Raw genomic sequence first — 14661 nt, 5'->3', positions numbered from 1 at the left:
CCAGCCCGGGAAATGGAATCTGGGCCTAGGAACGGAAACCGGATTTTCTCAGAGTATTCTTCTAATGTCCTTATCCACATAAAATGACTATCCTGACCTACTGCAGCATGTACTTATTTCTTATATAGTCTGCTGATATTTACCTTTACAAGATTTTTTTCCACATCGTCATAAACCAAATCAATACCAATCCGCTTCTCACGAAGATATAGACATTCATAAGCTATCTGCAAAAAATTATTTAAAAATTATACATTCATTATAAGTGTTTTATTTTTACCACAAGGCATTCTGTAAATGTAAATGGTTAACTGTCGTAAAAGACTGAATTCCTGGTGCATTATGTCTATCCGAAACATGAAGGCTTTCTAAGAACTGCTGGCATCCATATTAAAGATTAATATTTGCAGTAAAATAAAAGAAGCTTATTGTCTAGGTTGGTTAACATATCTGTTTGATGGGAAAATAAATTTTCCATCTAAGCAGGTATGGGCAATCCCACTGCTGCTTGGTTTGCCAGTTCTGCAGCGCTGTCATGGCGTCATCTTGTTCTGGTCATTTGCAGATTGGGGGGGGGGGGGGGGGACAGCCTGATGTCAGGATCACTGACTGCTCGGTTTCGAAACGGATGTCACTAGCAGCAGCAGCAAGTGGAAACCCATAGGCAAGGCGCCAACGGGCTAAAGGAGTGTTTTTCAAGTGCGACTACCGCAGATGAAGGCATAAGCTAATGCTACTGGATATTTTAGGGAAAAACTGTCAATGCAGTCACCAGTAAGTTGGTGATCGTGCTCTGAGGCCATGTAAAAACCAGCTGCAAGAGCCCTCTAGTCTAAAGCACTGTGTAGCCAGTCAGCTAAACAGTGCAAAGTTCTGGTGGCCACATTAGTCCTGGAGAAGAATGTCTTCTTTGTACCAACATAAGAATTAGCCAGAAATGTGATGACAGATAGGCCTTGGAGCCCACTTAGAACCCTTTAGATCCAAAAAAAAAAGTTTGTGCATAGAGTTGGGCCAATGAAAGGAAACACAATGTGTACGGAATCTGTTTGGACAAAATCTCTTTCCACAGAATCTCTTTCAGGGCGTCGTTTACTTTAACAGCAAAACACAGAATATGACAGCAGAGGAGTACCATAAGGTACATCTGATCTGCCTGAACTGATCTCTGGCTTTCCTCTCACATCTTTGCAACTAAGGAGCCCAGGCTTTCTTGCATTCTGTTCCTCTTTTTGTCTCCATCACTTCCACTAGGAGGCCATTCCATGCATTTCTGATGTTGCTCCTTAGTCTACTCCTGTGGAGCCTCAGTGACCTCCTAGTCTGTCCAGACCAGGATTGGCAAACTCCAGTATTCAAATGCCACACAACAGGCCAGGTTTTCAGGATATCCACAATGAATTATGCTTGGAATAGATCTGCATACAACGGAGGCAGTGCCTGCAAATCTTTCTCGGGCATGTTCACTGCAGATATCCAGAAAACCTGGCCCGTTTGTGGCACTGGAGGACTTGAGTTCACCATCCCTGATCTGGACCATTCTTTCCTCTTGAAAAAGGTTTCTCTGAGGTGTGTCTCATTTATACCACTGAAGTACTGAATGTCTGGCCTCTCCTCCATCCAGGCCAGGGTCTCGAGCTGGCCCCAGGTTGCTTTTCAGGATCTGCACGAGATAACCTTTGCAAACAAACCTATCTTGCTGCATCTTCATTGTGGATATCCTGAAAAGCAGTCTAGCTGGGTGGGTACCCTGAGAAACCCGAGACCGTCTTTCATTTGGCTTTCGGGTAGTCCTGCCTATCTACTTTTGACCTAGTTTGTTGCATTGCATCGCGCCTTATTGCTTGCCCGTCCACCAAAAGCCAAGAAGAGCGCCCGTGCCCAAGATGCCCCCCCCTGGCTGGCGCCCACCTGCAGCGGCACCTGGCCGACCTCCTGCAGCACGTTGAGCAGCCGCTCGTGCACCTTGCGCAGGGCGTCCGACTCGCTCAGCAGGCGCAGCAGCTCCTGGTTGACGGCGCCCTTCAGCGCGTTGATGTCGCCCAGGCGGCGGCCCAGGCTCTTGCGGCTGTCCTCCTGCAGGCTGCGCGCCAGCTGCTCCTTCTGCTGGATGGTGCCGGCCAGGTCGGTGCGGTAGCGCGCCGAGCGGCCGGCCACCAGGTCCAGGCCCTTCAGGCGCTCGGCCGTGTGCTCGCGCCACTCCTCCTGCGAGTTCTTGGCGTAGTGCGGCGTCAGGATCTCGGGCGGCAGCTCGGAGACCATGTAGCCGCCCGAGCAGGGGGGGCCGGGGCCGGGGCCTCGGCCGCCGCCCGCCGCTCCCGCGCGGGCAGGCCTGCGTCTGCGCCTGGGGCGGCCGCTCCGGGGCCTTGTAGTGGTTGCGGTAGCTGGCGTGCGTGACGCTGACCGGCTTGAAGCCCGCCGGGTTGGGGATGTAGTAGGCGGTGTTGCGGGTGCTGCCGAGCAGCTCCATGCCGCCCGGGAGGGGGGGGGGTCCGCCGCTGGCGGCGGGGAGGGGGGCGGCAGGAATTAGTGGGGGGGATAAGCTCCGAGTAAAGGCGAGTCAGGGCGCGCGGTGGGGGGGGGGGGGCACCGCCTGGCACGCGCTTGCCGGCCACTTTCAGGGGCCAGATCCCGCGCGACCGCGGCGGTGGCATCACCGGTACTGATGAAGGCATAATAGTGAGGCGCGGGATAACAGTGGCAGCAGCCGCAGAGCTGTCGGGAGCATCTTCAGCATTCAACTCGTGCGCTTGTTTGCTCATTTTGTATAACAATCGCGCATCGGCGATTAGCTTCTTGCAGGTCGTGACAGCTTTTATTGGACCAGCTCCGGAAATCTTGCTCCAGGGGCGCTTTCTTCCATCGGCGCTGATTTATGTTGGTTTTTTTTTTTTTTACTCTTAACACTTGATCGGTTTCTTTCTGTATCTGCCAAATGTTTGAAAACGGAAATAAAGCTCGTTTTCTGGACAAAACCTGGTCAGACTCATCTCCATTGACGTCCACTGAGCTGGACACATTGTCTTCTTCGAGGCAGAATTCGTTTTTTTTTTTCACGCTAATTGCTGGAGTCAAAGGAAATCATCTGGGAGAAATATTTGAAGTAAAGGTCACGTTTATGTATAGTATTTTTAAGTCGGGAAGAAAAGTAACGCAGGTGGCAATACAAAATGCTGGAACTTCTGTTGGCAACTATACCACTGCTCTAGTTGACAATATTCCAGATTGACGCGGCCAAGCTATATTCTGAAGCACACAGAATAGGAATCCGAGGTACATGTTATTTGTAAGTTGTTTAATTTTTGTGCAGTAAAGTACTTTTGGTAGAAGAGAAAACAATGATTCTGTTGATGGCAGTAGAGGAAAAATGTGACGTCATAGAGGAGCAAGGCCATCCGATCTGATCAGTAACGAAGGGATTTTACATTTTGCCCCATAGTGAGGTGCGGGAGAAAGTTACTGGTTTTATACCATCTTCTCTTGTTTTCGTACCAGTTCTGCACTGTGATATTTTATCGTTGTCTTCCACTTGTAAAATTAACTGAAACAAAACCAGGAATAACTGTGCTTTCACTTTCTGAGCAGATGAAATATAAAAGCAAAACTATTAAAAGCCTTTCTTTAGTAATACTTGAACCTGGAAAACTCAATCTGTTCTTCGCAAGATACTTCCGAATAAAAAAAACAAACAAACCAAATTTAGAAACATTAAGACATCACCAACATGAAATGCAGTTCTGTTTTATTTTTTTTAATGCAAGGTCCTTTTAAGAATATCTCCTTTCCCGTTTTTCTGAGACTGAACCTTGCAAATAGTCCCTGTATCACTGTACTACAACTATGATGTTTATCTGTCTGAAGAACTTCAATATTTTAGCTAGGGAATCAGTGGGCTAGAAGATCTCTGCTATCGAGTTATGTTATAGTGATAGTAAATTGAGTGAGGCTGAAGGTTATGAACTTTTTTTTTTCGAATGGGCAAAATGGAGATTTTTTTTTCTATAAAAAAAGACAGGTTTAATCCTCAATGAGAGAAAGCAATTGTCTTTTGAGAATACTTCACTCTTCAATAGTACAACCAACTTCCGGAAGCTATTTGAGACAGTGCATTGCTCTGGTTCATTTTTATAACTATGTCGACGTGCAGCATTTTTCGGCATCCTGTTTCTCAGATAAAGGGTGAATTTAGTATGCCCTGCCCTTTTCTGTGAGCGTTAAATGTTACGTTAAAAAAGAAAACTGATTTCATAACTAAAAACACATTCTGGAGTATACAGATCACCAAGCTAGAACCCTAAATGTTTTCCTTTCGTACATTGGCAACTAGCTTTATGTGCTCAAAATGTTGCAAATCACAGGCTGATCGCGCACGCAATTTTTTTTCCTACTAAATGTCTGATCGGGGTGCGCGTTTCAAGCCTCACTTTGGACCCAGGTCTTTTTGCATATAGCGGAGGTTTACAAACGAGGTTTGAAGCGCACTGGGACCGCCTCCCCTATCAAATAACCCCGGAAACAGCTCCCGGTAGTGTGAAATGCCGGAAATATTGTATTGTGACGTAACAGGATGGCGGATGTCCCGGAGAACGCGCCGCAGCGTGAGTGGAAGCGAATATGCGAGTCAGACGGAGCTAGATGCCTTGGCGTTTATTCTGTAACTCACAGGTCTGCCGTTTCCTTTTTAGATTGTCCAGGAACTAGCAGCAGTGAAGCCGGCAAAGGTTCTTCATGTCAGGGATGTCCGAACCAGAACATCTGTGCCTCGGGAGCGGCGGCAGCTCCGGATCCAGGTGAGAGTCCGTCGAACATGGTGACATTGTACTGTCGGTGATTGATCAGTGAGTGAGCGAGCATCCATTATATGCTCTATACGTTAAACGAGTCATAGATTTCGGTGAGCTTCTCTTGTACACGCTGCATGTTTAACGAGTGACAAATTCCAGTGAATGTCCCTCATACAATGCTGCACTTGATTGATAAATGCATGTGAACCTTCCCCTATAGGCATTGCACTTTCACTGATTCATAGATTCTGATAAGTACCCCCCATACTATACATCTTCCTTTTTAGTGATTTATAGATCGCCGTGAGCATCCCTCATATACACTATTTTGATAGAGACATTTTCAAAGCTGTTTAGCCTGGTAGATTCTCTAGTAAGTTGTCCTGTCTGAAAATTGCCCTTTGCTATCAAACGATAGGCATACTTTTAACAATGTTAAACAAAAAAAAAAGGAATTCTCAGGGCTATGTTTAGGTCTGCAAACTGGGATTTTCAAAAGTACACCTGTTCTCACACCTCTCCCTCAGCTGCCCACCCAACTAGGTATAAAATACATGGGCACTTCTAGTGTGTGTGTGTATGCAATGCTAGCTGGTTTTCTCTTTGAAGATCTACTCCAAAGTGTGTACAACAAAAATACCTGTAGACTTTGCAACTGCACTGGCTATTTGACAGTTACCTCTCTCACGGGCCGATACAGTAAAAACACGGATGCCGGCAAAATTGAGCGTCCGGTTTTCGACCCGCGGGCCTATTTCAAATTTTTTTTTCTATTTTTTTTACCTTTCGGGACCTCCAACTTAATATCGCCATGATATTGTTGGAGGGTGCACAGAAAAGCAGTTTTTACTGCTTTTCTGTGCACTTTCCCGGTGCGTGGAGAAATTAGCGCCTTCCTTTGGGTAGGCGCTAATTTCTGAAAGTAAAATGTGTGGCTTGGTTGCAGATTTTACTTTCTGTATCGCGCGGGAATACCTAATAGGGCCATCAACATGCATTTGCATGTTGCGGGCGCTATTAGATTCGGGGGGGTTGGACGCGCTTTTTGGATGCGCTATTACCCCTTACTGAATAAGGGGTAAAGCTAACGCGTCCAAAACGCGCGTCCAATCGCGGGTTAACAGTGCGCTCCACCGGAGTGCACTGTACTATATCGGCCCATCAGTGACTGATATTCCAGTTGTGTCTTCATACACACCATACTGTCAAGGATTCACATATCTGGGCAAGCATTCTCCATAGGAGGAGTGTTTTCAGTGACTCAAGAATCCAACTATTACTACATACAGGCTGCACTTTCAGAGGCCAAGACACGAGTGATCATTGCTTATGGTTTTTGGTTTGTTTTTTTCAAATAAAACAAGACTACTTGTTGACATTCAATATAGGCTGTTGTGTTTTTTTAATGAATAATTGCCTTTTTTAATGGCAAAACCCATCAAGAGCTGTGCAGCTTGTCAAGCCATGAAATTCTGTATTACCTGGTGCTGTACTGAAGCACATTTTCATTTATTCTTCTGAAAATACAAAAATTGTGGCTTTTTAACCCTCCTTATCTAATCTTGACAGCCGTTACTAGTGTATGATGCTCTCACAGAGAAATGAGAATGTGTTCTGACTGATGTTTTCATCTAGTTGTATATGATAGTAACATAAGAATGTCCATCTCTTGTACAGCTATAGAGGAAATAAAAGAAAAAATGAAAACTGTGAAACACAAGATCCTGGTATTATCAGGAAAAGGAGGTGTTGGCAAGAGCACGTTCAGTGCCCACTTAGCTCATGGATTGGCAGAGAATGACACAAAACAGGTTTGTAATATTTTCTTGGAATGGTCTTTAATAGTGTTTGTAAACCTTAAATAGCATCCCTGGATTTCTGCAGTAAAAGTCAGCACAAGGGGGGACAGTGTGTGCCTCATATCTAAATGGGGGTGCCTTTCTTTTCTTGAGGAGCTTCCATTGACAGCCTCTGCATTCTGCCATGGGCCTGACTCGGCCTAGCAGCTTTGCATAAATGCTGCCAGGAAGAGAACTGAGACTTGAGGTTTCATAGATGTCATCATTGACTGCTTTTAAAAATGTCTGCCTCAATTAACATGCTGTTCTACTTTTTTTTTTTTTTTTTTTAAAGCCTGTTTGAGAGAAGAAAGTAGGCTTATGAGATCAGTGTATCCCCTCATTCCCCATAACGTTTGTTTGGTGTCCCATTAACTCCAAAAGGACCCCAACAGGGCTATTTTATGGGAATCCACACACACATGTGGATGTGCACTCATGCATGTGTCGCCGTTAGTTCTGCAAGGAACTTCTTGTTTTCACTAACCCTTTAAGGGAGAAGGGTCTCCCTTCAACCAGCCGGCATTTGGACGCGCGTTTTCGTCGCGCTAGCTTTACCCCTTATTCAGTAAGGGGTAATAGTGCGTCCAAAACGTGCATCCAACCCCCCCCCCCCCCAAACCTAATAGCACCCGCAACATGCAAATGCATGTTGATGGTCCTATTAGGGTATTCCCGCATGATATTAAGTCTGAGGTCCCGAAAGTTAAAAAAGTTAAAAAAAAAAAAATTTGAAATAGGCCTGTGGCTCGCGGATTGAAAACCGGATGCTCAATTTTGCCGGCGTCTGGTTTGCGAACCCGTGGCTGTCAGCGGGCTTGAGAACCGACGCCAGCAAAATTGAGTGTCAGCTGTCAAACCCGCTGACAGCCGCTGCTCCTGTCCGAAAAGAGGCGCTAGGGACGCGCTAGTGTCCCTAGCGCCTCTTTTTTACTGCCGGGCCTAATTTAAATAAATTTATTTACTGTATCATGCGCACAGGAGAGTGGGCGCTCGCCCGCTCTCCCGCGTTTTTTACTGTATCGGCCGGAATGAGATGCTCGAAAGGTTTTCACTGTCTTTCCTGTATCAAAATACCAAAAAGTACCATGACAGTGTATTTACTTATATTTATAACACTATCTATTCAACCATAGCCTCTAAGCAAAACCCAAAAAGATTACACCAAATATAATTATTATCATAAATAAAGTTAAAACATTACTTCAACTCTTATTGTTTCATGTAAAAAAAATACTAAAAATTATTAAAAAGGGTTCCCCTTTTATCTTTAGTATTTTAAGGTTTGCAAACCTAAGTAAGAATTTAATGAACCCAAAGACTTCCTCTACTATATTTTAAGCGGTGATACTCATTGAGGATCTCATTTGCTGGGTTGTTAGTGAGGTGGGGAAGGTCTAAGGGATAAGTTTATAACTGAGTGAAATGAAGGAACACCTGTAAGTGATCAAATTTGCCTTAAATGGAGGAAGGACACTAAAGAAATCTACTGTGACAACATTTAACTTTCAAAAGGGTGACTGATAAAAAGAGGAAAATGGTTATGAAAAAACTGAAAGGAGCAGCTGCAAAGATTAAGAGTTTACATTGGGCATGGAAGTTGTTTAAAAATACCATCTTGGAAGCCCAGAGCAGATGTATTCCATACATTAGTAAAGGTAGAAGGAAGGTTAAACGACTTCCAGCAGGGTTAAAAGGTGAGGTGAAAGAGGCTATAATAGTTAAAAGAAAATCTTTCAAGAAATGGAAAAAGGATCCAGCGCTGCCAAGTCAGATGCAAAGCATTGATAAGGAAGGCAGAGATAATTTGAGAAGAGGTCTACCATGGAAACAAAAACTCATAATAAAAATTTATACATTCAAAGTAAAAAGCCTGCAAGGGAGTCAGTTGGCCCATTAGAAGATAAAGGGGTAAAAGGGGCACGTAGGGATAACAAAGCCATAGCAGAGAGACTAAATTAATTCTTTGCTTTGGTCTTCATTGAAGAAGTAAGAGATACTTAGGCCAGAAATGATATTCAAAGGTGATGATTTAATAGAAATGAAACAAATCTCAGTGAACCTGGAAATGCTAGAGCAAATTGACAAACTAAAGAGCAGCAAATCACCTGAACCAGATGGTATACATCCCAGAGAGCTGAAAACTGAGAAATGAAATTGTGAACCTGGTATTAGTAATTTGCAAATTACTATCATTAAAATCAACTATGGTGCTTGAAGACTAGAGGGTTTGCCAATGTAACACCAATTTTTAAAAAGGGATCAAGGGTTGATCCAAGAATCTACAGACCAGCAAGTTTAATTTCTGTGCCAGGCAAAATGGTAGAAACTATCATAAAGAACAAAATTGCTGAACATAAAGATAGGATAGTTTAATGGGACAAAGCCAACATGGATTTAGCCAAGGGAAGTCTTGCCTCACCAATCTGCTACATTTGGGTGTAAATAAACATGTGGATAAAGGTGAGCCAGTTGATATAGTGTATCTGGATTTCCAGAAAGCATTTGACAAACTCTCTCATGAGATACTTCTTAAGAAATTACAAAGTCATGGGATAGGAGAAGCTTTCCAATTGTGGAGTGTGAACTGGTTAAAAGATAGAAAAAAAGAGTAGGGTTAAATGGTAAATTTTCCCATTGAAGAAAGGTGAATAATGGAGTGCCCCAGGGATCTGTTCTGGGACCACTGCTTTTTAATATATTTAAAAAAGAGCAGGAAATGGGAATATGTGAGGTGATCAAATTTGCTGATGACACAATATTATTTAAAGTTGTTAAATCACAAGAAGATTGTGAAAAATTGCAAGAGGACTTTGCAAAACTGGAAGACTGGGCATGCAAATGGGCAAATGATATTTAATGTGGACAAGTGCAAAGTGATGCACTTAGGGAAGAGTAACCCAAATTATAGCCACACAACGCAAGATTCCACATTAGGAGTCACCATTCAGCTAAAGGATCTAGGTGTCACTGTTGATAATCCGTTGAAATCTTCTGCTTGTTGTGCTGTAGCAGCAAGATAGCAAATAGAATGTTAGGAGTTATTAGGAAAGGAATGGAGAATAAAACAGAGTATCATAATGCCTCTGTACACTCCATGGTGCGACTTCATCTTGAGTATTGTGTGCAGCTCTGGTCACCACATCTCCAAAAAGATATAGCAGAATTAGAAAAGGTGCAGAGAAGGGCGACCAAAATGATAAAGGGAATGGGACATTCCCCTATGAGAGATGCTAAAGATGTTAGGGTTCTCAGCTTGGAGAAGAGACGACTGAGGGGGGATATGATAGTAGAGGAATGAGTAAATGTTAATCAATTGTTTACTGTTTTGAAAAGTACAAAGACCAGGGGACACACAATGAAGTTACTAGGTGATATATTTCAAACTAATAAGAGAAAATATTTTTAAACTCTATGCATAATTAATCTCTGGAATTTGTTTCCACATGATGTGGTGAAAGGTATTAGTGTAGCTGGGTTTTAAAAAAAAAAGGTTTGCATGTGTTACTGGTGGGAAAAGTCCATAAACCATTATTAAGATAGAGTTGCAGAAATCCACTGCTTATTCTTGGGATCAACAGCTTGGAAACTGTCTACCCCTTGGGGATCCTACCAGGTACTTGTGACCTGGCTTAGCCACTGTTGGGGAAAACAGGATACTGGACTTGATGGACCTTTTTGGTCTGACCCAGTATGGCAAGTTTTATGTTCTTAAGTCTTGGAGCTGAATGAAACCAAGATTCAGCTGGAAACGTCACTTGACTTAATGCAAGCAAGGCAACAGCAGCTCCTACATTTGTGAAAACATCTTCAAAGCTGTGACTAGTGTACTTCAGTAAGAAGGGCAGAACCATTAGTTCCACTGGCACAACAGTATTCACTGGAAACATCCAAATTAGTTAATCATTACGGTTGTGTTTAAGATAATCTTATTCATAGGCTGAAGCAGGCATGGAGGGCATTAGAGGTGGTTTCAGGATTTGTTATCTTAGGCATGTTGTCTATGTTGCTTATGCCTAACTCTGACCCTGCTAATTGTTAGGACATTCTAGCAAATATTGCCAAATATATAATCACGCAGATAAAATGAATGAGGCCTTAGGAGTTTAATTACTTCAGTATATGAGTAGACGAATGTTACCCACTCAGCAAGGCTTTCTGCCCTTTTTTTGAAGCAGTAAGGACCTAATTCACTTAGGTTTTTCTGCTATTCTGTGTCCATGGCATTGAAAGCTTAGCAAATCAGGCCCTTAAGTGAGCATGTGGCTCTGAGAAAAGTCTGTCATTAATCCTACTCCTTAAAGCTTGTGCACTTTTTTTTTTAAATAACATCTGATGTTTTCACTCCTATTCTCCTGGTGCATCGTGGGAGATGGAGTGTTAATTTTAAATGGAATAAGAACAATGAATACTGCAATGCACTGGGATGTACCCTCAGAACTCCAGACCAGGCAGTTTTCCCTTCGGAAACTGGGGCACTTAGCTGTAGAAAGAGGTAATATAAAGAATTCTGAAAGTTGAAACTGCCTGAAGTTTTGGAAATACTGTTGATTGATAAGAGAGCAGTTTTGAAAGTGATTTATTCGGGTGAGCTCCTGTTTAGCTGTGTAAAAGGAGCCTTTGAATATTGCTCTCTTAGGATGGGTAAAAGTATGCACGCCCTTCCCGTAGGAGAAAGATTGGGGGAGTTGGGAGTATGCTCAGAAATTCCATTTTCAAATCTTCGCAAAAAATGTTTCCCTGCGGACCTAACCGGCACAAATAGTGGGTGCATAGTCAGCATATCCGTTTGTACCTGTGGACCTTGCTGGTCTGGCTTTCAGTGGAAACTTCCCCTTTGAAAATAGGCTTGTGGGCCTGCGGGGAAACTGCAAGTTGCCCCTTCAAGCAAAATTTCAGTATTAGTGTGAAAATATCTGAGCGTGGTTATACAGCATTCGGTACAGCTAGGGTTTGTCCAGACTTGCCTCAGAGGTAATTTCGTTTCTCATTTATTTATATATTTGATGTATATTCTGGCTTTCAGACATTTCAAAGGGGATTGCATTCATGTACTGTAGAATATTTCCATGTCCCCAGAGAGCTCAGTTTGTACCTGAAGCAATGGAGGGAGAAGTGATTTGCCCAAGGTCCCAAGGAGCAGGAAATTGCTTCCTGAATTTGGTTCACTTCCTGAGTTATTTTATTTGTATCATTTGCAGGAGGGGTAGTAGATGTGGGGAAGACTCGAGCGCAAGGAGTAAGAAGACTTACGTGGAGATGTGGGTGTTTAGAGAGGTTTAGTAGAGCTGTAGTGGTGATGGCTGAAGGGGGGGGCAACCCTGTATTTTGAACATATCCAAAGAAGACGCCAAGGTGGTCTTGAAAGCTTATTCACAATAAAACATTTTGGATTCTCAAATAAATACAGTTTCTCTAAAACCCAAACAGCTACCAAAACCCTTCCCTTTATATTGAGATTGCTAAACCAGGACATATCAGATATATTAATACAATATACTGTCAGTTTACTACTTCTAGGATAATTAGTTTTGGAATTATATGCAAGTTTAGGTTCAAGTTGGCGGCCATATTTGATTCCAATATAGCAGCCAAACTGATGTCATCCACATTATGTGATCAGTTTTTAAAATACAAGTTGACCATACCAACAACCTATTCCCAAAGTCAAATTCTGTACACGTACGTTTTTCCTGCTCAATTGTAGCTAGCTCCTATACTATTCAAAGCAGAACAGCTCTCGTCGATCGCCTTCTTGACCTTTCTGGTCTAGCAATGTGGCATGGTTTTCCAATGAAGCCAACCCCTGACCCAGCCTTTCGCCTTCCCCCATCTGCTCTCCATTAGTACAGTACCTCCTGGCAATGGGCCAGAACAGCATCCTTGCTTAATAAAAGATAAACCCTGCTTTGTTTAATGTGCACTACAGCAGACTGGGGTTTTGATAAGGAAAGTGAGCTGTTGAAATCCTGTTTATTATCATTTCCTTCAGATAGTGCAGAAGTGCTGGGAGATGGTTTTTCAGCTCTCTGTTTAGATAATCTGTGACTATTTGTGAACAATTCATTGCTCAGGCTTGCAAACCTACAATTTATCATCTTCACTTAGGTCACAAAACACATATGCAGACCTCTAAATTAGTTTTGGGTTTTTTTTAATCACAAAGGACCAGATTTGCTAAGGCTTGTTTCCCATTCTGTATCAATGGGGAAAAAGTTAAGTAAATCAGACCCCGTGTTACGTAGAGAGTGAAATAAGTCATTTTAAAGGACCATTTTCAAGAGAAAAGTGCTTTTCCCCCCTTCTGCGGGTAAAAGTATTTGCGCTATAAAACAGCACAGGCACTTTCACCCATGCCGAAAAGGGTCGGGGGAGGGCAGAACAGACAGGCAAACGACACATGGAGTTTCCATTCTGAAATTCCCATCGGACATTCATGGTATGGACTTTGTACCCACAGCGCTGGCCGGCCCCAGATTTTAAAAGGAAGCTTTGCAGAGAGTTTCCCTGTGAAAATGTCTTTGCAGGCCTGTGCGAACAAAGCCCTGCGGGGGCTGCCCGCACCCCCCGCAGGGCTTAAGAATTGCCTTATACAGAGCACGAGGATGGAGCATGCATATAGAAATGGCTGGAACACCAGGGGCTTTCATGGAAAGACTCATTCCAGTAATATGATACAAGCCATTTCATTAGATGCTGCAGTCTGCAGTTTGTGATAAAATAGAAGTCTTATTTTTCTTATTTTTAGCCTTAGTCCAATAGAAACAGAGGCTTATCAGATGTTAAAATGTTGTCTGTGTAATGTGGTTTGTGTGCTTGTATGTCTGTATTGGGGAGAGACGGGTGTCTCCCCTTATAACTTTGGAACAGCTGGTAGTCCTTGGTAGGGCCATCTAACATTTCCATTTTTCAAAATTGTTGTGTGACCTGGGGGAGGGGTGCGAAGTTTTTCTGGTAACAGATGAATGAAGGAAAACCTGCGGGAGAGTCAGATGGGTTATTAAATGACCAAGGGAGTAAGAGGGGCAGAGCTGAAAAACGAAATGAATTCTTTGCTTCAGTGTTTTACTGTGGAGGATGTTTGGGATATACCCCACCAGAGCTATTCTTTGTAGGCACTGATTCAGAGGAACTGAAACGAATCATCGTGAACTTTGAAGAGATGCTAGAGCAAATTGACAAACTAAACAGCAGTAAATTACCAGGGCTGATGATCCCCAGGGTTCTAAAGGAACTCGTATATGAAACTTCAGACGCGCGCTATTGGCAATCTGTAATTAGGGACCTTCGAGGTCTGTTTTTATTTTATTTCCCTCCTAAACTTAGCAAAGTTTTTATTATAACAGCAAAACAGGAGGAAATCATTGAGGAAAAAGACATTTTTTTTCCTGTTTGGTTGGTTATAATAATTGCTGATAAATTCCAAGGAAAAACAAAAGGAAAACTGAAAATGAGGGTCCCTGTCTGTAATTTATCACTTCAGTCTGCCTTTGTACCTGAGGACTGGAGGGCAGCTAATATAGTGCCAATTTTCAGAAAGATCTCCAGAGGTGAGCTTGGTGACTACAGACGGGGGAGCCCGATGTCTGTACAGAGTAAATTGGTGGAAGCGATTAAGAACAAATGTATTAGACGTGGCTAAAACATGGTTTAATGAGGAAGAGCCACCATGGATTTAGCAAAGGATGGTCATACCTTGCGAATTTCCCTTGCCATTCTTTGAAGGTATGAACAAGCATGTGGGCAAAGGAGAGTCGGTGTATCATAAAGTCTCCATCTCGGGAGTCCTCAGGAGGCTAAAATCTCATGGGATAGGTGGCAAGCTCTTACTCGGGATAGGTAATTGGTTAAAAATTAGGAAACAAGAGTTATTTATACAATATGGTAAAGCTTACATTTCTGATTGATGTCAAACCCAAGAAAGACATCCATCTGCCCCGCCACTTCCGGCAGTCTGAAGTCTGTCTGATCTAATCTCTACTTTTGCATTAAAAAGCTAGCAACCGCATGAGGCAGGGATTTGCAGCTGCTCGAAGCAG

General features: G+C 43.1%; 2 protein-coding genes across 7 annotated transcripts in view; one reads left to right on the top strand and one right to left on the bottom strand.

Moving 5' to 3' along the window:
- The window catches only part of TEKT5 (tektin 5), a 30055-nt gene extending 27524 nt beyond the window's left edge, over window positions 1–2531 (bottom strand). Inside the window, exons 1-2 of the mRNA XM_029577375.1 lie at window positions 1912–2531; window positions 144–227 (exon numbers count right to left, since the gene is read on the bottom strand). Of these exons, the coding sequence (XP_029433235.1) occupies window positions 144–227; window positions 1912–2262 (435 nt within the window). The 5' untranslated portion in view covers window positions 2263–2531. The remainder of the gene's footprint in view (window positions 1–143; window positions 228–1911) is intronic.
- NUBP1 (nucleotide binding protein 1) overlaps window positions 1986–14661 on the top strand; it is a 39891-nt gene continuing 27215 nt past the window's right edge. The window contains exons 1-3 of one of the 6 annotated variants that reach the window (XM_029577382.1): window positions 1986–2124; window positions 4686–4790; window positions 6462–6595. In XM_029577382.1, the coding sequence (XP_029433242.1) occupies window positions 6485–6595 (111 nt within the window). In that variant the 5' untranslated portion in view covers window positions 1986–2124; window positions 4686–4790; window positions 6462–6484. Of the gene's footprint in view, window positions 2125–2585; window positions 3287–3322; window positions 4599–4685; window positions 4791–6461; window positions 6596–14661 lie in introns of those variants that run through there. The other 5 variants (XM_029577380.1, XM_029577377.1, XM_029577376.1 and 2 more) reach the window with 5 other exon arrangements.

This window comes from Rhinatrema bivittatum, chromosome 14, assembly GCF_901001135.1.
Source record: "Rhinatrema bivittatum chromosome 14, aRhiBiv1.1, whole genome shotgun sequence".
Taxonomy (NCBI): Eukaryota; Metazoa; Chordata; class Amphibia; order Gymnophiona; family Rhinatrematidae; genus Rhinatrema; species Rhinatrema bivittatum.
This window is presented reverse-complemented; position numbering and strand designations above follow the sequence as displayed.